At 39.4% G+C, this 27833-nt stretch overlaps 2 protein-coding genes and 1 long non-coding RNA gene across 5 annotated transcripts in view; 1 reads left to right on the forward strand and 2 right to left on the reverse strand.

Moving 5' to 3' along the window:
* Window positions 1-2047, reverse strand: part of LOC122659831 (ubiquitin-like-specific protease ESD4) — a 43037-nt gene extending 40990 nt beyond the window's left edge. Inside the window, exons 1-4 of one of the 2 annotated variants that reach the window (XM_043854970.1) lie at window positions 766-2041; window positions 597-673; window positions 420-513; window positions 137-235 (exon numbers count right to left, since the gene is read on the reverse strand). In XM_043854970.1, coding sequence (XP_043710905.1) covers window positions 137-235; window positions 420-513; window positions 597-673; window positions 766-1596 — 1101 coding nt within the window. In that variant the 5' untranslated portion in view covers window positions 1597-2041. Of the gene's footprint in view, window positions 1-136; window positions 236-419; window positions 514-596; window positions 674-765 lie in introns of both variants that reach the window. The other variant, XM_043854971.1, reaches the window with a different exon arrangement.
* Window positions 2048-3687: 1640 nt separating this feature from the next.
* LOC122658000 lies at window positions 3688-13188 on the forward strand. The gene is made up of 3 exons (XR_006332401.1): window positions 3688-3701; window positions 9722-9730; window positions 13064-13188. It is a non-coding gene; the product is annotated as an uncharacterized LOC122658000 (long non-coding RNA).
* On the reverse strand, window positions 12616-27711 carry LOC122657999 (ABC transporter C family member 14). 2 transcript variants are annotated; one of them, XM_043852834.1, is made up of 11 exons: window positions 25546-27711; window positions 24450-24770; window positions 24002-24088; window positions 22699-23328; window positions 22159-22323; window positions 20909-21203; window positions 17548-17762; window positions 16259-16564; window positions 15938-16001; window positions 15581-15820; window positions 12616-13178 (listed from the first exon to the last, which is right to left on the reverse strand). In XM_043852834.1, the coding sequence occupies exons 1-11, from the start codon at window positions 27622-27624 to the stop codon at window positions 13078-13080; spliced, it is 4503 nt and encodes a 1500-aa protein (XP_043708769.1). In that variant the 5' UTR covers window positions 27625-27711; the 3' UTR covers window positions 12616-13077. The 2 variants fall into 2 exon arrangements, with proteins under 2 accessions (XP_043708769.1, XP_043708768.1); XM_043852833.1 differs by having other exon boundaries at window positions 15938-16005; window positions 16245-16564.
* Window positions 27712-27833: the final 122 nt, after the last annotated feature.

Here is a 27833-nt window from a genome sequence, read left to right on the forward strand (position 1 = left end):
TGAATGGAGGATAAAAATTAAGCCTATGATAATAAAACAAATGCATGACGGTCAACAAAGCAATGGTATGGAGCAAGCATTAAAAAATGTAAAGTCAATAGATAATATGATGAGGTTACTACAGCAATTAACGGACCTTCTTATAGAAGAATGTGTTGAAAAAATGGCACTTCAAAAATTTCTCTGGTTCTCTTTTTTCCCTCTCCTTCAGTAACTCAAGGTAAACGTTTATGACCTATAAAAGAATAAATAACATGCACAGCAAGGAAACAATGTCAGGATTTCTAGTGTCCAATACATTGCAGATCATGAGAATAAGTAAACTGATACTTGATTTACATTATTCTATACACAATCATGGACCAGACGCACGCACACAGAGCCACTGTAAGATTGAACATATAAAACAACTAACCCACCTCATCATTTAGCCAAGCGTTGGGGCTCAAGCACTGCAAGATTTCTCCGGTAATATCTATATTAGAATTTTCATGCCTAACCAAGACCTTTCGCCTGCGTAGTAAGAGACCAAATAAAATAAATATCTTCACCCATCAGACAGGACGACATATATGGCAATTGTTGATATGTCATACCAATTTGAACCCGATAAAGCACGAGATACTTCAGCCTCTTCCTCCTGGGTAAGGGGAAGAAAAGTTTCTCGAGGTACCTGCTGAAAATTATGGAACAGATAGATGTCAGGGAAAACAAGAGAAATGGAGGAGGATAAAATTTTAGTGAATAGCTGTATCAAAGATATTTAACCTCTGCCGGTCTCTTCGCCTGACGCTTCGGGAAGAGTGACCACTTTGTCCGAAAAATATTGATCTGAAAATTCAAGGAAAATATTCTGTCATTCCGTTTCTCTGCAGTCTGGTGCAATTTTTTGTGAGGAAGCACACTCAACTCCTCTGCTCCACGACTTAAAGACAGAGACACCATCATCTTCCCCGCTTCATCCACCTTAGTCAGCTCGGACACCGTAGAAGACGACGGTTGCTGACCATAAGCCGGAAGCTTTGCATGGGCATCCCGCAGAAGAACATCAGCATTGGTCTTATGAGACGTCCGGTCTGAAACTACAGACAGCCCTTCTCGCCCATCATCCAATACTTCAATTTCCTCTATGCTCGAGTCATCAGCAATTTCATCCTTGGAGCACTCCGCCACCACATCAATCAATGGTCCCTTGTCCTTTCTAAAGTGCTGTAGAGCACTGGCCTTCCCTGCAACATATTGGCGAATTAGAAAATTCCCCATCTTATCAGACTCTTGATTCTCGCTAACTCGACCAATCCCACGCAGGGATTCTCTGACCGAACTGGCCGGGCGACCAAACCTAGATTTCCGGCAAGGAGCGTGAACTTCTCTGGGTAGACGCGGAACCTCTTCAGGGTACCGACAAATTCTAGAGACTTTATCCGGCGAAGATAAATGCCACTCTGAACTGAGACCGATAGGAGAAATTCTGGGCTTCTTCGAGATGTGAAGGTCGGATCGAAAATCAGAGTCCTTAGAGAAAAGAGACGACAAAGCATGACTCAAGTTGGACCAACTATCACCACGCTTACGATTGGTCGTTAGGGCACCCATGGACGCTCCTCTGAACTCTCGCAATTACAGTAAAATTCCCGGAATACAAGCCCATCTACGAACTAAGAATCCATAACGAAGCCTACCCGCCGACAAAATCCTGGAAATAAGAAACTGCATAGAAGAACTATCGTTTTACGTGTGAAATTTCAGCAGATAAGAAGTTAAACAAAAGAAAGATCCACAACTTCCTAATCGAATTAGGGCAGAAACGTGAACCCAAAAACTTTCCTCTGAATCGAAACCTGACAATGCATACAAAGGAGAGATGTGTTCGAGAATCAAAATGGATTCACGGAGACGACAAAGGGAAGAGCTTCGTATTGCAGCGATTTCCCGCCTGGAATCAAATTGAGAAACGAAATTTCAGTTTCTTTTCGGTCAGTCGTTCTCGGTAGAGAGACTAATAGAGAGTTCGACAAAAGGATATACTCGTTTGGCTTTAAGCTTTCCTGTGGGTTTTCCCTTTCTTCCAATTAGGCTTAAGCTGTGCTTTCCATTTGGCGTAGAGTTGAGCTGGGCAAGCTCATCTACGTTGAAAAATGGGTCCCACCACTGAAAGGCCAAACTGCCAAGAAGGTCCCGTTTGTTTGGTAGCATGAGCTGCGAAAGTTTGAGGGTGGAAATATGGAATGGTGGATCCACTAAATTGGAGTGGAGACGGGGAAAGAAAAGTGGATCGAAAATTGGTATTTTATCAATTTTTTCCTACTATGCCTATGTTTGGATCAAGTATATCGGTCAGTTCGGAAACCAATATTAATATTAATATGTATCGGTCAGTATCGGTTATATCGGATATTTTTTGAAAGAACATTGACATCAACATGGATTGATCGGTCTGATGTCGATTCCTAAAACACTATGTTCCAGAGAGAGAGAGATAAGACGAGATCAAAAGCTTTTCGGTCAGGTCCCGATCATGGTTCAAGGTATGATATCGTATCAGTCAATACATAACGATATCATTGGTACTCATGTAACTCAAGGTTTAAGAAGGTATGGATATCATATCAGTCAATATGTAACGATATCATTGGTACTAGGGTTGTCAATCGGTCGGGTTCGGTCGCTCGGTCAGGCTTAACCAATTTCATGCGTTACACCGTGACTGCTCGTTTAGCTAATCGGGCTTAGCTTGGATGGACTCAATTGGTCTTAGTCTATAATCATGTACTAGAATCGAGCCTTAACCGGGCTATGGGCTATGGGTCTTTTTTAAATTCTAGATGGTTTTTAAACGGCCTCTAAACGGTGCAGCCCTAAAATCAAATAATTATCACCTCCAATTCCTCTAATAAGGGGGAGTGGACCCCATCTTGGGTAGTGTTTTTGGGCAGGGGGTAGGGTGGTCATTTTTGCCCCCATGTGAGGAATTGGAGGAACTGGAGGGGGCAGCGAATTGGAGGGGATAATGATCCTTAAAATCGGTTTCTAAATTGGGTTGGAAGGAAAAATAAAAAATGGTTGGCCATAAATTCCCATTTTCATAGACATTGATATCAACATGGAATTTTATCATATTACCCTCTGGCTATACTGTATTATTGATCCAATATCAGTCAAGTATCAGTATGGGTGTAGACATTGAAATTTTACCACCACTCCTGGCAATGATGACAACGGGACTCGAATGGAAAATATCATACCCATAACCCTTAAAAAGACCAAAAAATGCCCAAAAAGCCCCAAAAGCCCCAAAAAAATGCCATGCTGATGTCATACCCAAAACGTGGCACCGTGGAAAGGCATTCATGGCACCGCGGAAAATTCACGCGGCACCACGAAAAAGGACAAACGTCATCTTTATGACGTCATCTGCGGTGCCGTGGAGGACCCCACACGGCGCCGCATTTTATGGGGTACGAGTCCCCCTCCCCCATTTTAAAGGAAGAGGAGAGTGGAGGAGAGGGTCCCAACCCGTTTTCGTAGCCTTTTTGCCTCCATTCAAGTCCCTTTTGAGTGATTTTTTCTAGGATTCTCTTAAGTCACAAGTAGATCCTTCGATTACTCTATTTGAAGAGAAAGTGCTCCCATCTCAGGTTAAACTGTTGCTCCGTCCACATATGGGTAACTCTTCTTTACAACTGTTAGTCCATTCATGTGTGGGTAGCAAAAGGTCCTTCCTACAAGCCATCATGCTGTCTAAAAGAGGCAGTGACAATCCATCCATCCGTCTCCATCTGAGCCTGGGGACTATCGACAGTCAAGAAATCTTCATAAAAATGTATAATCATTGCATTTCTTATCGGCACCATGTAGTCTTTTTTGGTTTCCGTGTTAGTGTAAATAGTGTACATATTGATAGAATACATGTCATGTAGTCATCTTATGAATACATCATAAGGAGAGAATATTAGATATCTAATATCTATGATAGGAAGACCGGATTAATCGGGCAAGATTGGGTGCTAATAGCTTCACACACTTGTAACCTGCCCCCTTACCCATTCTCTGACCGGACCATATGGAATCACATAGTCCATTTTCGCTCATCTCGGATAGGGCTACACCTATTGGGTCCTAGGCCCTAATCCTAGGTGGCGACTCTATTTTTTTTTTATATAAAGTATGATCTCAATCCCCATGAATATGTATCGAAATGATACATCATTATAGCCCAATGACAAACTCTGTCGCCATAAGGGTGAGGAACACTCTCCAAAACCAGAGAGGACCGCGGTACATACGGAGCTAAAATGCATTAAGGCCAGAATTTTAGGGCTCATCTCAGTCTATGATTTCATGTATAGAAGCAATCTAAGCTCGACAAAAAAGGTGTTGAAGCTGATTGTTAAGAAAAACTTGAAATAGTTAACATTTAGGTTGTGCTTGATATACATTCTACAAATAAATTCTGGGTCTGGAATGCATTTTGTAAGGACTTAAGAGCATCAAAGACCATATTCGCGAGAAACGGAGCAAGTAAGGGGGGTGAAGGCCATAACCTTTATTATAGATGTTTGCTTACTCAAGAAAGAAGATTGAAAGTTCATGCTAAATAATTTCATCTTTGAACCTTTGTATCCTCGGCCTTCATAATACCTTAAGAGTTTAAAATCATGAAACGCAGCATACTTAATAAATGTTCAGTAATGAGTTTTCTGAGATTATAGTTCCAACGGAAATGATGATAGGCTAGCAAAGCCACTTGCATGCATGCATGCATGGTCACATAGATAGATGTTGAAACCCAAGCATCCAACCAGGAATTAGTCATAAAATAACATGTTTTTACACATAGCCTTGAAAAGATTAATTAATGAATGAGCCTCTTCTCGTATAACTTATGAAGACAAGTGTTTGTTTAACATTGTAGAAGACAGGGAGGAGAGACAACAGAATGCAATAGCAGCAAGTGATTTTCCACATTCCACAGCTGAATTGGCAAGACAGGGAGGAGAGACTCTAGAATGGAAAGTGTTTTTTTTTTTTTTTTTGGATGAAAAGCAAAGTAATTTTCCAGTATTGACAGAGAAAAGACAGGGATGAGAGACTCCATAATGGAAAGTTTCTTATCTTAGAGAAAGACAGTTATGCAATAGTTGAACCACAAAAATGGAAAGTTGGTTATTGACAAGTTGGTAAAGTATGAAGATGTCGGCTTGTTATTAAGCAAGAAAAAATAAATACCCTCTCTAGGCCTCCATTCTCTCACGGTCAAGTTCAATGGAATAGCCTCCATTCTCATGCCTTCAAATCCCATGAAACAAAAATATAAAGAAAACCTAGAATATGGTATTTCTTGGTCTTCATCATGCTACCGCAAGGGTTTTGGTTAGAGATTAGGGTTTTTCCTTTTTTTTCTTATCGTTTTAAGGATTTTTATTTTTCTAGATGTCAGGCATCATCAGATAATTCCTCTACTATCAAGTTCATCATTGCCGATAAATGTGGTACTGGTATTTGCTTTTCATATCCTATCTCTAACTCTTTTTAGAAAGAAATGGTTTATTGTCAAATTTCAAAAAATTTTCTTTTGAGCTGAGGAATTAGTCTTTTATGAATGCAGGGAAGACTTCTTGTAGGGGAATCCAATGCCAGCCCAGACCTCGACTCGGCTCGTGGTGCTTGTCTCACTATAACTAAGTATTAAAGTAGTACCTTCTTTACAACTCCGAGGTTTTGACAGACTGACGATGCTAAGATCCAACAATTGGTATTAGAGCAAGGTCACGAGTTTGAGTCTCCCTGTGTGAGACATACTACGGAGCAGACTGTACTTGCGAGTGGTCCCTGAGCGTGCGTTGGGGAGATTGTTGGGAAATCCAACGCCATCTCAGACCCCGGCACGGCTCGTGGTGCGTGTCTCACTACAACTAGGTATTAAAGTAGTACCTTCTTCAAAACTCCAGGGTTTTGACTGACTAGCAGGTGCTAAGATCTAACACTTCTTTCCTTAAGAGGCTTCTCACAAGAGAATATGTGGACAGATATGAGAGTAAGCATTTTATCCTTTACAATATAATTAGTTTTAGTGCATCGGTGTATTGAGATTAATGATTTTTTTATACCGTGATCTACAACAATAATTGGTCGCGAACTATATAGTTTGAACTTCTTAATCGACTTCGGGCTTATCAGATTTAATTGTTTGACTGTTAATGGCAAGAAGTGCTATGATAGAACCTAGTATGTATCGACAAAGCTAATGTGTGTGATAATTGATCTCCATAATAGAGTGAAGTTTTATTTATTTTTGGGGATTGGTTTTTGGTATTGTTTCTAATCTGTCTAGCAGATTAGTCTAGGCTTTTGGGAGATTTTTTTATCCCTTCTTTGAAGGCAACTCAATATATATTTGGGCCCATTTGACCCCCTGATTTTGTGTTATTGGAAAATCACCCAATTCTGGGCTTACTGTTTAATTTTGCAAATTCTTTGGCTGCGGTTATATTAGATCTATTTATATCAGTACGTTTTGGTGGGGTTTTATTCCCCATGTCTAGTTGTGTTTGTCTTCAAGTTTGGAGCTTTATCTAAGGTTACTTTTACCTTCATTGAAGCTATATCTTTGCAAAGCAAATTTTTTTATCATTGTTAAATTCTACCTTATATTATGACTGAACCAAAATCTACATGGGACACTCTGAATGGTCAAATCATCTTGTTCTCGGTTCTGATGATTATTAGTATCTGATCTCTAATTACAGTATCCTTGTGTAATCATTTTAAAATTTCGATTTCAGATTGCTATCTTTTGGAGCTTTTTCAGTCGTTAGAAATCTCATATTTTTTCCAGTGGGTCACCATCCACCAAACCTACCTCCCTTTTAGGATTTAATTTTGTTGTCCTCTTTTTGGGTAGGATTCGCCTGGTCCATTACCAGACCTTTTGTATTGTGGAAGCTAAAGATCCGAAATCTATACGAAAATATGATAATTAAAGAAATGTCAGATAAGTCAAGTTACAAAAATCATCTTTTGAATATTAATTGGTCAATTTATTAGGATGTGATACTTAAAAGGGAAAATGTCCTTAGCTGGATGTGCCTTCATATGATGGATTCCACAAATACTAGCCCAACATGGCCCATCATACCATAGGCTAAAACAATGAAAGCCCAGGCCTAGTCCACATAGATCCAAGTAAAATAACTTCTCTGGGCCAGTAATAGTAAGAATTGGGTTATCCGGTATGAGCTGAAATGCATTAAGGCCAGAGTTTTAGGGCTCATCTCAGTCCATGATTTCATGCATAGAAGCAATTCAAGTTCTACAAGAAAGGTACTGAAGCTAGTTGTTAAGAAAAACTTGAAATAGTGAACATTTAGGTTGTGTTTAGTATACATTATACGAATAGATTCTAGTTCTAGAATGCATTTTGTAGGGACTTAAGAGCATCAAAGACCATATTCGCGAGAAACGGAGCAAGTAAGGGGGGTGAAGGCCATAACCTTTGTTATAGATGTTTGCTTACTCAAGAAAGAATATCGAAAGTTCATGCTAAATAATTCCATCTTTGAAGTTTTGTATCCTCGGCCTTCATAATACCTTAAGAGTTTAAAATCATGAATCTCAGCATACTTAATAAATGTTCAGGAATGAGTTTTCTGAGATTATAGTTCCAGCGAAAATGATGATAGGCCCGCAAAGCCACTTGCATGCATGCATGCATGCATGATCACATAGATAGATGTTGAAACCCAAGCATCCAACCAGGAATTGGAGTCGTAAAATAACATATTTTTACACTTAGCCTTGAAAAGATTAATTAATGAATGAGCCTCTTCTCGTATAACTTATGAAGACAAATGTTTGTTTTAACATTGTGGAAGACATGGAGGAGAGACAACAGAATGCAATAGCAGCAAAGTAATTTTGCACATTCCAGAGTTGAACTGGCAAGATAGGGAGGAGAGACACCATAATGGAAAGAATTTCTGATCTTAAAGTAATAACAAAGTGATTTTCTTCTTTTTGATAAAAAGCAAAGTGATTTTTCAGTATTGATAGAGAAAAGATAGGGAGGAGAGACACCAGAATGGAAAGTTTATAATCTTAGAGAAAGACAGCTATGCAATAGTTGGCACACAAGAATGGAAAGTTGGTTATTGGCAAGTTGGTAAAGTGTGAAGATGTCAGGTTGTTGTTAAGTAGGCAAAGTAAATACCCTCTCTACACATTTTGTCACGTTCAAGTCCAATGGAATAGCCTCCATTCTCTCGCCTTCAAATCCCGTGAAATAAAAATATAAATAAAACTTAGAAAATGGTATTTCTTGGCCTTCATCATGCAACTGCAAGGTTTTGGTTAGGGATTAGAGTTTTTCCTTTTCTCTTATCGTTTTTAGTGTTTTTGCTTTTCTTGCTGTCAGACATCATTTGATAATTTCATTACCATCAAGCTCATCATCGCCGATAAATATGGTATAGGTATTTGCTTTTCTTATCATATCTCTAACTCTTCCGAGAAAGAAGTGGTTTATTGTCAAATTTCAAAGTTTCTTTTTTTGAGCTGAGGAATTAATCTTTTATGAATGTAGGGAAGACTTCTTATTGAGGAATCCAATGCCCACCCGGACCCTGACTCGGCTCGTGGTGCTTGGCTTGCTACAACTAAGTATTAATGTAACACCTTCTTCACAACTCTGGGGTTTTGACAGACTAACGGTGCTAAGATCCAACAATTGGTATCAGAGCAAGGTCACGAGTTTGAGTCTCCCCGTATGTGACATACTGCGGAGCAAACTGTACTTACGAGTGGTCCTTGAGCATATGTTGGGGGGATTGTTGGAAAATCCAATGCCTCCAGACCTCGCTTCTTGGTGTTTGTCTTACTACAACTATGCATTAAAGTAGCACCTTCTTCACAACTCCGGGGGTTTGACAGACTGGCAGGCGCTATGATCCAACACTTTCTTTCCTTAAAAAGCTTCTCACGGGAGAATATGTGGACAGATATGAGAATAAGCATTCTATCTTTTTCAGTATTATTAGTTTTAGTGCATCGGTGTATTGAGATTAGTGATTTCTTTTTAAACCGTGATCTACAGCAACAAATGGTTGCGATCTGTATAGTTTGAACTTCTTAATGGACTTTGGACTCAGAAGATTTAATTGTTTGAATGTTAGTGGCAAGAAGTACTATGATAGAACCTAGTAAGTATCAACAAAACTAATGTGTGTGATAATTGATCTCTACAACAGAGCGATTTTTTTTTTTTATTTTTTGGGATCGATTTTTGGTATTGTTTCTAATCTGCCCAGTAGATCAGTCTAGGCCTTTGGGGGATTGTTTTACTCCTTCCTTGAAGGCAACGCGATATATATTTGGGCCCATTTGACCCCATGATTATGTGTTATTGAAAAATCATTAAATTCTGGGCGTATTGCATTAATTTTGCAGATTCTTCGACTGCGGTCATATCCGATCTATTTATATCAGTACTTTTTGGTGGGGTTTTAATCCCTATGTCTAGTTATGTGTGTCTCCAGGTTTGGAGCTTTATCTAAGGTTACTTTTACCTTCATTGAAGCTATATCCTTGCAAAGTTATATATTTTATCTTTGTTAAATTCTATCGTATATTATGGCTGAACCAAAATCTAATTGGGACATTCTGAATGTTCAGATCATCCTCTTCTTGGTTACGGTGATTATTAGTATCTGATCTCTACTTGTAGTTTCCTTGTGTAATCATTTTACCACATGATTCTTTAACTATTTTGTGTGATGGTAGTTTTTTGACAGAAACAGGAGAAGCCAGTTGGACAACCATACTTTTTCATAACAAAAAATTCCTATGTGTCTGCTTAAATTTTGGTCATGCAAGATCAGCCAAAGAGGCAGAAGCACAAGGACTACTACTTGGACTGCAACATATAGGGTCTTGGGTCAACTCTCCTCTCAACATCTGGATTGACTTTTTGAACTTGCTGCAGTGGTTGACCCAATCTACCAACTAATGGCCTTGATAAATTTTTACTATTTTATAGAATATTAAGCATGTTTTGGCATCTTTCCCAAATTTTAAGATTTGTAAACAAGATAGACTTTTTGTCCATCCTGTTAATGCTTTGGTAATCGAAGCCAGACGTAGTAGAACCTTTGTTTTTGTTTCAGCCATTTCTCTTCTTCAATAAAATTATCTTTTCTTATAAAAAAAAAAACCTTTTGAGGCAACACCTGTACATGGAATGTACATACACGCCTACAATCTGAACATTGTGAATTTTTCCATGGTTCTAGAATTTTAAAGCTCTATTTTGCCGCTCAACAAATTTCATTTTGGCTAAAATTTGACATATGAACAAGGGACCTTGGGGTTAAGTTGTTCACAAAATTCTTACTCTACTAGCTTATGCTATTTGTTACATTGGTTGTTTTATGAATATTGATAAATATAGAGGAAAAAAAAATGGAGACATGGACAAGTGTTTAGACCATATTTGGCATTTTCGATCTATGATCATTCTTACTTAGAATTGTCCGAGCTTAGGTCATGCCTTTACAAGTTATGAATTTGATAGACCAAAAAAATATCCATTGCCTACTTAAGATGTAGTAGTGTACATAAAAACCCATCTACTTTACTATAGTGAATTTCATTGCAATAGGTTGTGTTTGGTTGCTTTCCCTCCTATTGTGGGGAAGGAAATTCGAGAGAGAAGTAGGAGATGTGATTATTTGGTTGCATAAATGAGAGAAAAGTTAGGAAAAACAACAAAATTTATGAAAGATTATCCGACCTTTTATGTATCATCCCTTATGTGGAAAATTAGGGGGAAAATTGGTCATACATTTCTCTCTCATATGTTGAAAAGAATAACTCTCTCTCATATGTTGATGAGAATAACTAAGCTCCATTTGATTTCAAGTAAAATGAAGTAAAATCACATTTGACAAGAAAAAAAAATTATAATAATTTGATTTAGAATGTTTTTGAGTTAGTTACACAACCATGTGAGCTAATGGAGCCTAGCTGCGAGACAAAAAAAATAGGGATGAATTTGGACCGAGTTTTATTTCACTCAAGGTGAAAGAGGAATCCATTCACCACTGCCATCAATTTCATCTTATTTGATTAAGGAGGGTGTTTTTCAATCATAGACAATAGGGGGTGAAGGTTTTAGGATGACATAGGAATCCAATCACAAGGTCAAATCGCGAATGAATTTTATTACGTCTTCTCCTGATTTCCTTATTTTGCCACATGGCCAATTCTATTATTATTATTATTATGGGAGGGGGACCACTGCTCGGCTGTGTGGTCATTGCATAATGCGAAGCGCACACACAAACATCCGACCAGGGGATGGGGGTGGTCATTTCATGGCGCCATGTGTCTGGGCATAGGGGGACACGTTCAAGCAGTGTTCTTTTTTCTTATTATTATATAAAACTTTGAAATGACAATGTTACCCAAACACTACCTACAAACCCACAAATTCAGGCTCCATCTCATATGTTATAGGGACTCAAGTAGAGATTTAGGAATCGTTATCGGATTGGCAAATATAGCCGATCTGTAGTTGATACCGAATTAGTGATACAATATGGACAAAGGGTAAAATTATCAAAATCCATGTTGGTATCAAAATCTTTGAGGGCAAAAACATCTAATACATCAGATATGGACCGATACGTATTGGTTTCAAAATTGACCAATACTCGGTTTGATATTGTGAACTAAAACTACGAACCCTGACGCTACTTCCATGCACACAAATCCGGGCTCCATCTAGTCTGTCACATGACACTTTTAGGAACAAACAAGAACACTTTTCTTTCTGGCTGTTGTATTTTCACCTATCCACCTATCCACCTATAAACCAACATTTATTCTGGACACCGATACATTTTGCCTCCATCCATCAAACTGCAATTCAGGCCATTCAACCCCATAGAGGCAACAATAAGTCTTGCAAACTATGTTTTAAAATGTTGGGAGTTATAGAGGTATAATCTCACATCAATTAAATAAAGTCTTTGATGCTTTCATATACTTGAAAAACTACCTCCACCTAATGCCTTGAGGTTTTGAGTTGGACCCTCCAATATGGTATCAAAATCTAGATCCATTTGTTGTTTTCCCTAAATTATTTGTCCACTAACTACACGTGAGGGAAGGGGAGTATTGAGATGTTGAGAGTTATAAAGGTATAGTCCCACATTGGTAAGTTCAATACTTGGTGCCTTCATATACTTGAGGAGCTTCTCCACTGATGTCAATATTGATCTTAGTAAATCAAGTTGCAATTCATCATGTAACATTGTGATGTAATGAATCGCCTTGTTTCTATTTAAGTCAAAGAAACAGAATAATTCCTACTCAGAGTACACTTACAAGGGAAGGTCTTACATATTGGTCTAAATAAAATGTTAATAGTTGCAATAATGTCGCTTACATCACAAATGGAGGGGATGCATTAAGAAGTATTCTTCTTATAAATATGCTAATTCAGCTATTGACCCTGTATTATTAAGCTCTGTTACATGCTAGTGTAATCTTGAGTTTGGTTCTTCCTTTTGAACCTCCACTTGACATCTTCCAGCCTCAAATATTGCCTTTTTCCTGTGTAAATGAGCAAGTTCCCATGAATAGCAACTGTCCTTGAAATGGTCCTCCAGTAGTTCATTCAAAATAATTTCATTGTGTGGGGATTACATGTGTTCCTTTTTTTTTCTTCCGAACACATCCATAATAAATATGTTTCCAACACAGTAAAGAATCCTCACATGAAAGAGCAAAAACCCCTAAAAAGTAAAGATAATCAATATGAACAAATTGATGGATGGTTTCCTTGGTATTTTGACCCCTTAAAACTATATATGATGCTAGTATATTAGATAAAGCAACTTGATAAATGATCTGAAAGAAAATGTTTGTGGGCGAGGCACTGGCAGATGGAAATTCTACTGCCTGGTAGTTGAATTTGTGCCATCAGTTCTGCAATCACTAATCGCTGAGGTCAATGGAGATGGGCGCAACACGCAAATTGTACCTTTTAGTAGTAATTTAGGAGAACCCAGTCAATGTCTATAAACCATGAGAACGATTGGCATACTCCTGAACCAATGCCCCAAATAGAGAGGGCCTCTCAAGCAACCGAGATGGTTTGTCAAACTCTTTTGCTCGTCCTGCCCAAAACAAACAATCATCAGAAGTTAACCCTCAAGTTTCAGGACAATGGCCTCAATAAGCGGAATCATAAAACTGGCAATACAGTTCTGAGGTACTCAGCATAGTGATTGCATCATCCATGAGTTTCAAGCAATACCGAAGAAAGGCAGGAGAAATTAACAAACAAGAAGACAGTAATGATTATGATGCGGCACCATCCTTAAGAGTAACTATGTGATGTATACTAGTACTATGCTAGACAGATGTAATGTGTGATCAAGTAGAATGTCTGCAAATAGAGAAACAGAATTCATAACTCTTAGTACACCAAGCACCTACAAATTTTAGACCAAATCAATAGAGATAACAAAATCAAATTATGGTTCTGATCCATAACAAGGGAATCAAAATAACCAGAATATGGTATTAAACTTAATATCCATGGTAGTTTCCCCCAACTTTGTGAAAATTCTTTGGAAAAGTATAAAAGGAATAGATGCGAATCAAGAGGTTGATACAATGCAAAAGAAACTGCAGATATTCAAGTGAATAAGATGACATAAGTGCAAAAAAATCAAAAAATAAAAAAAGATGACATAAGTGAAAAAAAGAAAAAAAACATATGGAAAACAAACTAGTCTTACAAGGGCCAATAAAATATCCCCAATGACCCCAGTTCTGCTATAAGATGTGTAACTTCAGTCAGACCAGGAGGGGGGATGAAGTGGTGAAACTTGAGGAGCAAAAGCTACCACAAAGTGAACGCTTTCGATACCTGGGGTCAATCATTAACAAAGAGGGTGATATAGAGGATGATGTTTCCTACAGAATTAAAGTAGGATGGATGAAGTGGAGAGGCGCATCGGGAGTGTTATGTGACAAACGCATGCCTGTTAAACTTAAAGGAAAATTATACAAGACAGTAATAAGACCAGCTATGACTTATGGAGCGGAATGTTGGGCAGTTAAGAAGAATAATATAAATAAGATGAGTGTAGCGGAGATGAGGATGTTGAGGTGGATGTGCGGCAAGACCAGGAGAGATAGAGTAAGGAATGATTGTATTAGAACTGGTTTGGGAGTTGCACTAATCCAAGGCAAGCTCCGGGAGAGCCGCCTGCGGTGGTATGGTCATGTCCAACGGAGACCCATGGATGCACCCATAAGGAAAAGTGACCAGATTCAGCTTAATGGAGCTAAAAGGGGTAGGGGCAGGCCTAAGATGACTATTGGTGAAGTGGTAAGAAAGGATATGCATGTGGTAGGGCTCGACCCTAATATGACTGCGGATAGAGTTGTTTGGAGGACAAGGATCCGTATAGCCGACCCTTTGTAGGGGGATGTTCCTAGGATGCCGCTTTGACTATTGCTTCGACTCCTACCTTTACTTAGTTTTCTTTTTTACTTTTTATCTCTCTTGCATCCTTTATTGGCTTAGCATCTATTGGATCCACGTAGCCGACCCCATTTAGTTGGAATAAGGCTATGGTTGTTGTTGATGTTGTTGTTGTAATGACCCCAGTTCTGCTATAAGATGGGTATAAAAGTATCCCTAATAATTTAAAGCCCAATTTCCCACAAAAGCGAGAAAAAATTAAGTACTTGAGTCGGATAATAGGCCACATTAACAGATCAGGACCAGAACACTAATGACTAACAATTCCACACCTTCAATGGGCCGGAGAAATATAGGCTCCGGCCTTGAACCTTCAAGCAAGCACCTCTGGACAATGAAATATCTTTGAATGAACGATAAAGGAGAGAAAGCCAATTTCAATGGGAAAACCCAGGAAGATATGGTAACTATCACCAGAAAGGTTTCAAAGCCAAAATAGCAACTGCCTGCCTGCATGAATTATGGCTGATGGCAGTATAATAATGATGATTTTGTGTCAAGGAACACTAACAGGAGTAGCAAGAGCAAGTTGTTACAGTTGGAGAAAGTGACATCAAGGAGTAGCAGACTATTTACTTTTATTCGAAAACAAAGAGAGCCCAAAGCCCAGCGGAAAAAAATAATGGACAGCATTCTTCAGAGAAAAGACATGAAGAACATCCAGACCAAGCAGGTCTTAAATTTTAAGGAAATGGCAACCAGTTCTAAACAAGATAGGAATAAAATCAAATCCTACTAAAGGTGTAAGATTTAAATTTTATATAACTATTAGCCCATAGAAATTCAGCCTCATCAGTTAATATCCAATGAATCATATAAAAAAGCTCAAAATTAGCAAACATTGATAAACCGGATCTGATTGAGCTGACTTCCTGCTCATGGTTCTAAATGAAATGGAAAAGCCAATGTATTAACATTTACCCAATCTGTGAAATTCATATAGTAAGTAAAAATAGGCAACATTCTCAATGTATTGAAGTTTCCAGGTTAAGTTATGGATAATCCAGATTGCAAAGCACATACCAGCATCTATAACCAACACTCTATCACAGTCCATGACTGTGGGTATTCTATGAGCAATGCTTATAATTGTGCAGGCTGAGAATTCCTCTCTGATAATTCTTTGTATGACAGCATCGGTTTGTGAATCAACAGAAGCAGTTGCTTCATCCAAAAACAAAAGCCTGCTGCGCTTAAGTATTACACGCCCCAAACAAATAAGCTGCCTTTGTCCCACGCTCCAATTGTCCCCATCATCAACCACTATGAACAGTTCATCAAACATAAGTAACAAGGGATATTGAACGTAAAATATGATCCAATCAACCTCAACAAGAAACTAAAAACATTTTTCATATTTATGTTGAGAGAGAGACAGACCTGGAGCATCAAGTTTCTCTGGTTTAGCAGCCACCACTTCCTTTAGTTGGCAGCGTTCAAGGCTCTGCAAAAGGCAAAGATCCCAAATAATCAATCCACATTGTTAAATTATACTTACATATCTTGAGGAAGCTCTAATTTGTGAAATCATGAAAACATCTACTTCTCTACGACAGGCTATACAAACAGGCTGATATACTATTAGTTTGGAATCTTTGAATGCAAAGATTTGAGGGCACTAATAGATTTTTGTGAGGATTGACCATCCTTAATTTGCAATTATCACAATTACTATCATTGGGATCAGGAATAAGTATGTACCTTCCATATTTCTTCATCTGAATACAGTCCAACGGGGTCAACATTGCTTCGGATAGTTCCTTCAAAAAGGACTGGTTCTTGGGGAATTATCCCAAAACGAGATCTGAGATCATGAAGGCCCAGTGTGCAAATGTCGACCCCATCAATAATTATTTTGCCCCCTGAAGGCTCCACCAACCTAAAAAAAACTTGGATCAAAGTTGACTTGCCGCTCCCAGTTCGACCAACAACACCAATCTTCTCTCCTCCTTGGATGTTGAGAGTGATGCCTTTCAGAACCAGAGGAGTGTTTGGTCGATATTTAACCTGTTAGTCAATCAATCTATGCAACATTATTTATAGAGCCTCTAACATGCCACAATGGAAAAACAAAGGTGCAGCTGTGGTTTACTGCTGTATCTCCATAGGTGTTTGGGTAGGGAAGGGTGTGGATTACTACAGACCCTGTAAGAGATGTTTTCCTTTTTCTTACTTCCCCTCTTGTTTCAGTAGCAATTAACTGTACTCATCGACTTCGTCATAATACGTGAGCCATGAAACAATAGCATCCATAGTTCATGGAAGATGGAATAAGGAACAGAGAGGTACAACCCAGCAATGCTTGAAATGACACAAAAAGAGCTAACAATGCCATCCAACCGTCCAATCCATCACATTCTTAGGCAGTTTATGGGACAGCTGAAATAAAATTGTAAAGATGGACTAATTGGCATGACCAGATAGTATGGAATCAGAAAGAAATTCACTAGGATTAATAGATACAGATGGACGGAAGACAATAGAGTTGGTTCAGTCATGTAGAGAAAAGAACTAACAACTGCAGTAATTAGGAAGGATATAATGCAAGTTGAAGATGTACGAATGACAATGAGAAGCCAAAGTAAGTTCATCTGAAGCAGTAAGAAAAGACACAAGTGCTAGTGATTTAACTTAAGTTAGGCAAACAGGATTCGTGTAACCAACTTCACGTGGCCAGGATCGATAATGTTTCATAGAGTTGCGTTGGACCATGCTTACTCGATTATCTGGCCTAAGGGTTTTTCAAAAATCTAATGGTGGCTCTTGATATATATGCAAAGGTTAGGTGAACAGAAAAATAAGACTGGAGAGTGAAAAGGGGAAAATCACATTTAGACTTTATTATCACAACAGAAACCAGAGAAGTTCCTTAATTGGGATGAGACTGACTCTTTCATTAAATTGGAGATGATTTCTTTGAACAACATATAATTACTTCAGCTTCTGTGTACCCTGAACCTCCAGATACATGAATGATTCAGATTAGGTACCTGCAAGTCCTTCAGATTGATATTGCCCTCGGTTGGCCAATTTGGAGAAGGCAGACAGTCTTTGATCCTCCATGGTTTTTCAGATGGAATGTTTGTGAATTGTTTTATTCTCTCGACAGATACCATTCGGTTCTCCACAAAGCAACTCAAAAATATGCCCCAAAACAGTACACCATTGAGAGCCATACCGTAGGAGAGAGTTAGACCCACATATGCTACATGGCAAAACAAATAGTCAGTTTCGGAATGACAGAAGACCAATATTTAAAGGCAAGGAGAAACATTTCATTTCATTCACTTATGAGAAACTAGTTTACAGAGCATGCTAGTAGTTCCCTCGTAACAAACACAGACACACACTCATATAACTTACAGAATGTTGGATTTTTAGGTTTTAAAAAGTGTATACCAAAAGTTATATGTTGTATTCCATTAATTGTGTAAGGGTGAGTCTCTTGAGGGATGCACACTGTTAACTATTGTACCATGGGGTACAATTTGTGGTTTAGTTTCCTAGTAGGTCTAGGATTAGTTTAAGTTAATTTTATTTCAATTTTGTTTCTAATATTTCTGATTCCTTCTATTAGAAGGAGTCCTATCTCTATGTAATTCCCAAGATATAAATAAAGTGTTGGGGTGAACTGCTAGGTATCGGTTCTTCTTCTCTGGTCAGTCCCCCTTTCTATTGATCTCTTCTCTTTCTCTCAACTCTCTTCTTCTTCACTGGTTCTGGTTTTGGTTCTCAAGTTCTTAAATTGTTACATGGTATCAGAGTGATGAAAAAGAAGAAGAGACGATACTAGCAGTCCCACCCCCCCCAGAGCCTTTATTTATATCTGAAAGAGTACATAGCAACAACCTCCTATTTGTAATAGGAATCAGAAATAGAAACTAGTTACAACTCAAATAGACTAACTTAGAGACAACTCCTAAACACACTAGGACTCCAAGACACCAAGTCAAGATAGAGGGAAAATTCCCCCTATCGTGTTACAATAGATTGTCCCCAATAACCTATATTGCTTATTTGGTCCATAGTAACCTATACTGCCTATTTATCATTGGAGTTTTTATCTGAGATCTCTGTTTGGGGCTCAATGTCTGCCTTTGTTTGAGCAGAATACTATTTACTACCTGCATTCCTCAAGAAGGGCTTTTGATGTAGCCGTTGGATGCTGCACTTTTATCTTTCTTTGAGAAGATAACTACCTACTACTGGCCTTCTTTGTGAAGTGTTTTTGGTATTATTGTTGCTGCTATGATTGCGGTTTGTGTTCACTGCCGCCTATTTTGCTTGTTGTTGATTGTTTTTTTATTCGACATGAAGATTATTATCTACTGAAATTGCTGATGGTTGAAGTGTTTGAGTTGATACTGCTACCTAAATGACGTTCTCCCTGTGCTCAGTGGTGTCTACCACTACTGTTTATGCTCAAGACTGATGCAGCTTTTAATATCTATTCTCATTGGTCTAAGCTGGAGCCTTCTTTTGATATATGTATACTCCAGCTTGAGGGGGAGTGTTAACTATTGTACCATGGGGTACAATTTGTGGTTTAGCTTCCTAGTAGGTCTAGGATTACTTTAAATTATATTATTTCAATTTTTTTTCTAATATTTCTGATTCCTTCTATTAGAAAGAGTCCTATCCCTATGTAATTCCCAGGATATATATAAAGAGTTGGGGGGGACTGCTAGGTATTGGTTCTTCTTCTCTAGTCAGTCCCCCATTCCATCGATCTCTTCTCTTTCTCTCAACTCTCTTCTTCTTCACCAGTTCTAGTTCTCAAGTTCTTAAATTGTTAAACACACCATACTGGTTGAGGTTTTGTTAGAGGATATGTCTGTTATTGGTGAAGCCTGATTTTTGGTCCAGAATGTGCAGTTGAGATCTTCGGAGGGCCATTTCGGCCACGAAATGATCTTCAAAACGGTATATTTTGGGATATATGTTATGTTTTGGTCTGACCCTATCCGGTTTGGCAATTTCTGGGTCCAAGGGTATTTTTGTACTTCCTCGGGTTAGGGCTTCTCTATATAATGTTATTATCTCTGAGAGGGCTGTAAGAGTGGTTTTGTAACATTTCCAGAGAATAGTGAAATTTGTTCTGTTGCTCGGTCGTGGATTTAGCTTCCATTTTGGGGGTGAACCACGTAAATCCTATGTGTTTGTGTGTGCTTGTTCTTCTCTGTTTTTCGTATTTCTTCTGCAAATCGCCACTTCTGTGCGTTGTTTTCTTAACAATGTCTTTCAAGAAAAGAAAATCATCTCTGCTTTTACCCTAATTTTGTCTCTTCAGGAGAAACATGATGTATGCCCTTTTGTGAACCAGCACTCCTCTACAGGTAGAGAAGCCTCAAGCCATTTGTGCTGCTTTATCAGAGTAGCCCTTTCTTCCTTGTGTGTTCTATTCCTGGTCAAGTGGTTTTCTATAAGCTATAATACTTGGGAGAGCACTCCTACCATATAGACAAATATGCACCAATGAGAAGGAAAATATCAATCTTTACACTGATATTTGTCATACCACAACCTATTCCACATTCAGTAAGTATCTCATTTATTATTCATTAATCGCCAATCTTTTTGCCTAAATCAATTCTTATATATTTAACACAATTACTTTTTCAGTATCTTATTTTACTACTTCACCATGTTAAAACCCCTAATTTCTAACAAGGACACAGAAACATGGTTCAGAGAGAGAACACTAATAACAAAAAATTATGCACCGCATCAACCAACAGCAATAATCAATTCAAAAGAAAATACAGTAGTAACAAATCTTATGCTTCAGCTTGTCTTAACAGCTATTTGTAGTTCCATAAGTCTAGAGTACAATAATCTTCATCATAGTGAGTTTTTAAAGGAAAAATCATTTGCAGTTTTTAAAGAGAATTTTGAACATCAATATACCAGCATATCAGGTATTTATAAATAATTCAATCAATTATAATAGAATCTTTCAAGTGAGCCAACATAGACAAACAGACAGAGATAAACAATAAATAGTAGCTGAAGACCGCTGATGAGCTAGCTAAGCAAGGAGTTGTAAGACCAAGCCTCTGTTCTGGGGAAACATTCCTTTGTAAGAAACAATGTATAAGGAGATTTAGGAGGGCACTTCTAGCTTTGGCCCTTTTATCTTTGTATGTATCAATATGTATTTCTATGTAACAGTATGTACCTCTAGTTCCCTCTCTCAGTAAAATCTGTTGCTTATCCAGAAAAAAAAATAGTAGCTGATGACGGGTTACTAGATAAAGAAGTTTATTAGATCATGTAATCCTGCTCAAGTGAGCACAGTAGAAAACTAAAAGTTGCATGTGGAAACAAGAGAAAGACATGTTGGATAATTACCAGGTTGGATGATACTGCTAGGCAAGAAGACCATAAATATTGCAGAAATGCAAAGGATGATACTGCCAATCAATTCTAAGCGGAATCCCAACCATTCATTCGATCCATTATTGTGAAAATCCATACGCAAATTTGCATTGACCCTGTCAATATTCTCCTGAATAAATCTCCCTTGCTTCCTAAAGCACCGTACTGTCATAGCCCCGGCAATGCTTTCTGAGAAATGATGAATAACAGGTGCTTTGGTGATTGAATCAAGGCGAGTCACCTCACGAGATGTTGCAAGGTAATAACTCTGCAAATCAAGCAATAGAGGAGTTTACAAGAATGAACCTGAAATGGCTTCTAATTTTACAGCAACTTAGTCTGCCAAGTAGACTACGAAGGTGAAAATGCAGATATTCAATGCTCCTTGGTGCAACTATCCCCCGATGCATTCCCCATCCATACACAAGCATAACGTGTCCAGTGATGAGGCAGTTACATAATTTTCCTAATTCAGCCAATTAGTGGCAAGAAAGTTGAGGCACAAAAATCTGTTAAACATGTGATTACCACCTTTTTGCCCGGGGGAAGGCTATATGGGCAAAAACTATCCCTCTAAAACCACTTCTATGATTAACTTTTAGGTCTCTTTTCCTGATAAACGTCTCAACTTTTTCTTGTTCTTTCTTTCCCCCTCTTTAACTGTCAGTTGTAAACTTTGAAATCACCATTGCAATTCCATTCTAGCTATTGTACCATCACAACTGTCAACATACCACACCCCAAGATAATTGTAAAGATAGAAAGAAAAGAGGCAGTGTATACAAGAAATCACTGCTCGGCAATGCTACTGTATGTGTGTGTGTGTGTGTGTGTGAGAGAGAGAGAGAGGTGTAAAACTAAATTAAATTAAAGCAAAACATCTCTTAAATTGCCAACTTGGAAATTTTTTGTGTTCAAACATTTGTGGATAGGGGAAAAAGTGCCAAACTCATGGTGCTAACTGTAACTTTTTTAAAAATTAAGTATGTAATGTGCTGAAGGACTTTTGAGATTCCTGTGCCAAAGGCATCCGCTGCACATCAATGCTGAAGGTGTCAGCACTTGGAGAATACCAGGGCGGCATGGATATCAAGTGAAGATGCCTGTAGTGCATGCACCTTGGTGAGCTAAGGTAAATGTGCCTTCTTTGATAAACCAATGGTTGGGGGGGGGGAGGAGGTAGAGGAGTATGATACCAATACTAGAGGCAAAGATGTCCATACCCTGTACCAGATATTCAGCCAACCCAATGGTATAATTAGGAAGATTGTTGGCCAAGCATACTGACAAGTAATAATGATGATGCTGATCACTGTAATGTACATGGCAATTGTCATACTCAAAAAGAAGGGGAGGAAAAGATCAACATTAGTCTGGTCTGTTGACGCCTGCACAAGGAATTAGAAAAGGGACAACTTGTGTCAGTTGAAATGGCAATGGCTAAGGCCATATGACAAGGAAATAAGTCAATAACTCCTCAGGAACTGAGTTAAGCAGTAATTTAAAAAAAGGCGTACCCAGTGCACAAGGCTCCTGCCACTGCAGGGTCTGGGGAGGGTCATAATGTATGCAGCCTTACCCCTGCTTTTGCAGAGAGACTGTTTCCAGACTCAAACCGGTGACCACTTGGTCACAATGGAACAACCTTACCGTTGCGGCAAGGCCCGCCCTCTGCTGAGGTGAGCAGTAAATATAAAACAAAAAATAAAAATTAAATAAAATGAAAACACTTATATGGAAAGTTTGGAGGTAAACAATCTCACCCGACTCAGAATTCTTCCTGAAGGTGTGGTATCAAAAAATGACATTGGAGCATGTAAGAGGCTATGAAGAATCCGCTTGAAGAAACTTTGAGCTGTCTTGAGCCCCATATAGGCGACAAGGATAGATCTGATCAGCACCAAAACAATTGAAGCTGCTGATATCGCTACGTAGACATCAATAAACAGAGAGGGTCTGAAAGAAGAAGCATTATCTTCTTTAGTCTCATTTGCCAACCAATAGTCACTTGCCATTAGAGATGCCTGCCATGCCAGAGATGTTAGTAGTACAGCTGCAACTCCCCACCACCCAAACGCCTCAGTGCAATAAAGCTTGTACACCTGCAAGTCAACTTGTCCGGTTTCTCTCTCCTCGTCTTTAATGAGCTTTGAGGTTCCCTTCTCAGATTTGGACTGCTCAACAGACCCATTTACACCATTGGGTTCTTCTTGGTTTGATGAAGCTTCGGGAGATTTTGGTGTTTGTAGGGAGTTTTCACCAGATCCATTTGCACTAATATCAACCAGCTCCATGGATGTTTCATGTGCAGTGACAAGTGCTTTAAAATCAATGCCAGATTCCATAATCTCATGGTACCTTCCAGCTTGTACAATCCTCCCATCTCGCATGACCTGGTTGTTTAGTATTAAGAAACTTGCGAAAATCAGAATATTACCATGAATAAAGATTTCAGCTTTCCTCAGGGAAGATTCAAGCTTTGACAATAGTAGTTAATGGAAAAGAGAATGATCAATCAGACAATTAGAGGAAGGGGGAAAGCTTTGTTGGAAAAGATAATTGTTGAATTGGGCAATGCAGGACTGCACTATGGACCATGACTTCTCAACATAAATATTTAACACAATAGCAGATGTAGCAAGCTGCAAGAGTAACTTCATTAACAATCAACCCATGTGGAGTACCTAATCATAGAACCCATCCCACTGGGTACATGCAATGAATACTCTTGAACGTATGAGAAGCATCTAATATGGTACTCAGAAAATACTTAATGAAATTATAATTATGGCAGTGCTCCATCAGCACCTGTTATGAGGTAATTACATCTGTATGCATATAAGTTGAAAGCTTCACAATAGATCCATCTTGAGTCGTACTGATTTGTCAAATAGAAAGGATAAATGAAACCATTTGGGGTTAATACAAAATTAACCATTTCTACCACTTATCTATATGAAGGTGATGAAAGAATGGTGAGCAAGCCACTGCATACAAAAAGCGAGGACTGGGAAACCATTGCAACTGAAAATTAGGAGTAGAAACCAAACACCATATCAAACTTACCAGAATGAGATCAGCATTGTGCAAGAAGTCAACTTGGTGGGTTACGAGCAAAACGGTCTTATTTTTAAGGGCTCCTCTCACGCATTCCTGCAACATAAAACAGTATGAAAACAATTCAGAATATAATGAGCTTCAGCAAGTTTTCCAATAGGGCTAAACATTTGTATCTTGAGTGCCAATGCTAGGCATGGCTATTAGGTTCACTAAGGTCGGTACTCAATCACCAATGGTAACCTAGAAGCCAACAATATATATTTCGGTCCGCTTGCTGAACCAAGAAAGCATTGTTTCGCTAGCAGTCTCATGATAATGGTGATTAATATCAGTAGATGGTTGTAGCAGACTAGAAGTAGAAGCTTCTGTGAACATATGTTATGCATTACATGAAGAAAACAAACAACAATAAATATATCTACAGCAAAACTGAAGATGTTAAAATGTGAGTCACCTTGAATATTTCTGAACCGGTTTGAGCATCAACGGCACTGAAGACATCATCAAGGAGGTAGATATCACAGTCCTGATAAACAGCCCTGGCAAGCTGTATACGCTGCTTCTGCCCACCACTGAGGTTGATACCACGCTCTCCAATCTCAGTCTGGTCACCGAACTCCATCATTTCCAAGTCCTTCTCCAAGCAACAAACCCTGATTGCTTCCCTGTATCTTTCTGTGTTCATTGGCAAACCAAACAGGATGTTGTCTTGGATGGTTCCATTCTGGATCCAGGAAGTCTGTGCCACATAAGCAGTGGTTCCACAAACTCTCACCTGTTAAAGCAAAAGATTACAGTAGCAAAACATTATTGGAGTATTGGCAAGTAAAGCATAAAGTATTCTCCATTTGGGACAACAAGAAAATAGCAGTTCTTTGTGTTGTTCTTGCAAGCAGCACCAACTACTCTGTGCTTCAATTCAATTTAAGAAGAGGATTTTGCACCCTGATTTTACTAACCAGAAAAATTAAGTCCATTTAATTGCCAGCCTAGCATGCAACCCACGTATGTGTTTTTCCCAACAAGTGGGAGAGAAAAGAGTGGAAGATTTACTTGGACTTGATCCTATGGTTTCACTTCTTATAGTAACAATAAGAGCAATCATCTATGTGTACACTACTTCTTAATGAATCCCCTTTTTTTCCTCAGCAAAATAAAAAAAAATAAAAAGGTATTAAATTTATAAAACGAGGCCGTAGTTACTACGAGAATGGGCCCCACCAAATACTGGGTCCCAAAAAACCAAATTTCTTTTTCTTCTTCTTTCGGAAGGCAATTTTTTTTGTTTTCATGAGGCAGGTCACAGGTGTAGACAGACTTCACCAACGCACACAATTAACTATTAAGACGGTAGGGACCACATAAGTACAGTAAAACCCTTTCCACGGTCACAGGATGAGAATCGAGGATCCTCATGCAAGTGGATTCCATATAGATTAAAGAGAAAATTTTTCACTAAAAAAAAAAAGAAAAAGAAAAGATATGGTAGAACAGTGTAATAGAGAATCAGCAGATGATAGAAGATCGGAAGGTCAGAAATGAATACGTACCGTTCCGGAAATTTTGGGCATTTCGCCGAGAATCGCCGCAAGTAGGGATGACTTCCCCGATCCAACGGTCCCGACAATGGCGGCAAGTTCCCCCTTCTTGATCACCAAATTCAAATCTCGCATCAAAGCTTCGCTGCTCTCATCGTCCCACGTGAACGCCCCATCCTTTACCTCGACGGCGACGTCACCGCTGCAACTGTCCACCCTCTCCACCACTCCGTCCATAATCTCCCGACTGGTCATGTAAGAGTCCAACCTGCCGAGCGAGATCATTGCCTGCGAGAGACCAATCAGTGCCTGTGGGAACGCTCTGATTGGCTCCTGCAAGATCCTGACGAACGTCGTCAGCGTGAATACCTTCCCTGCATCGAGCGGAACACCCATCAAGATCGCCGCCCCAAACGTGAGCGACGCAACCAACACGGGGGTGCTCCACATCACCACTATATTGCCGTAAACGGAGTACATGAACTTGGTGAGCCACCCGTACTCTGCTTCACGGAAATCTTGGATTCTCTTGTTGAAGTGCTCCTCCCAAGCTTGGAACTTAATCACTCGCATGTAGTTCAGCATCTCGTTCGTCGCCTTCAGCCTCGAATCACGATTCTTCATCACATTGAACTGGAAACGGTTGTTCCGTTTGGTTCCGAACAAGGTGAATAGAAGAACCGATAGGAGCCCTAGAAATGATACGATCACAGATACGCCGAAGTAGCCGAAGAGGAGAACGAAGGCGGTGGTAACTTGGATGGGCATCAACCACAGACTGTGCAGCTGCATCATCATGTCGGAGAGCTGCTGAGCGTCGACGGACATGTGATTCACGATTTGCCCGACTCCATGTTCTTGCCTTGCCGAGCACGACAGCCTCAGGCCCTTCTTGTACAGAGATGTGATCAGCGAGGACCGAATAAGCATTCCGATCTTCTGACAGTTAAAATTGTACTGATGGGAAGTCAGCACTTCGAAGAACTTCGCGACGAGAAGGATCGTTACGAGATAGTAACCCTCGTAGGGGGAACTTCCCTTCCCTGAAGTGAAATCGACGAATCTTTGGATCAGAGTTGGACCTACATACATGACGCAGAGGCGTACGATCGCAAGGGAAGCAGTGAAGAGGAGTTCCGTCCAGAAGCACCGAAGCAATGTGGTTCGAACTGGGTGCTGCGATTGCTCGGCTTGTTTGGGCCAATTGGATTCGAAAAGCTCTGACATTCTTTCCGCCCTGTGTTCAGGCGCAAGCGATGGCACATCCTCGGTCTTCAGAGGAGATTTGTAGCCTTTACTTAGCAGGGGATTCATCCAAAACCATACTGCCCTAGACATCCAAGAAGCTGAAGCGTAGCGACTCACGTTCGGTTCGAGCAGTAAAGGTTCTTTAAATTTCTCATCTGGCTCCAACCCAGATTGCGTTTCGCTCGTCGTCTTAATCCCAGTCGATCCTCTAATGGCGACAAGTAGAAGAAAAGCAGATATAGGGATGTTGATAATGAAGAACGCATCATCCTTCGTTAACTCTGAATCATGGTTCCATTGTACAGAGCTCAACCGAATGATGGCTGAAGCAGCGAACAAGCAGACAACAGCGAAGTTCACGACCCAGTAAACTCGAAGGGTCATCGGATGAAACGCGGCCTCAAATTTCTTCTCGTGAGCGATCAGAATCGCAATAGCCAAGTGCGTCACGGCTTGTATTAGCAGAAAAACAACTTCAGGTATCTTCCATGCCGGTTCGGTGCTTCTGATGAAGGTGAGAATGCAGAGCACAGTGATTGATACTGCTAACAGCACCGTTAGAATCAGGGAAAGCTTGAACCATAGAGTAGTTCTGAGATGGTTTCTCTTGTTTTCGAGCAGGGGTTTATCAATAGAAGAGTCGGAATGGCCATGAGAGCGGAGTCTGGAACAAAGCTTCTGGACGGCAAAGACGAAGAAGACGAGCAAGAAGATAAGATCGATGGCGGAGAAGAGCGCTCGTTGAGGGCATGGAGATAAGAAGATGAATCTCAACCATTCAACCGGGGATTGAATAGCAGAACTTGCACAGGTGAGAGACGTAATCCAATAATCAGGCGCCATGTCTCTCTGCAAACAAAATTTCCACTCACAACGGCGGAAAGATCCCTTTTTTCACACTTGATTCCTCTCACCCACCTTTCCTCCAATTACGCTCTATACCAAGACAAAAACCAATATTAGTATATTTAGATAAAGAGGTTAGTATTCTTCATCTCCACTGAAACCCTACTAAAAAAAAGAAAAAAAGAAAAGAGATTGGAACTACAGAG

The sequence above is a fragment of the Telopea speciosissima genome, chromosome 4 (assembly GCF_018873765.1).
Source record: "Telopea speciosissima isolate NSW1024214 ecotype Mountain lineage chromosome 4, Tspe_v1, whole genome shotgun sequence".
NCBI lineage: Eukaryota > Viridiplantae > Streptophyta > Magnoliopsida > Proteales > Proteaceae > Telopea > Telopea speciosissima.

Coding starts and splice junctions, on each gene's coding strand:
- LOC122657999 (XM_043852833.1), bottom strand. CDS start 27,624: ATGGCGCCTGATTATTGGATTACGTCTCTCACCTGTGCAAGTTCTGCT. Junction 16,006..16,244: donor TGGAAGGTACATACTTATTC/CTGATCCCAATG, acceptor TCTTTGCCTTTT/GCAGAGCCTTGAACGCTGCC. Junction 13,179..15,580: donor AGTGTTGGTTATAGATGCTG/GTATGTGCTTTG, acceptor TGTTTTGGGCAG/GACGAGCAAAAGAGTTTGAC.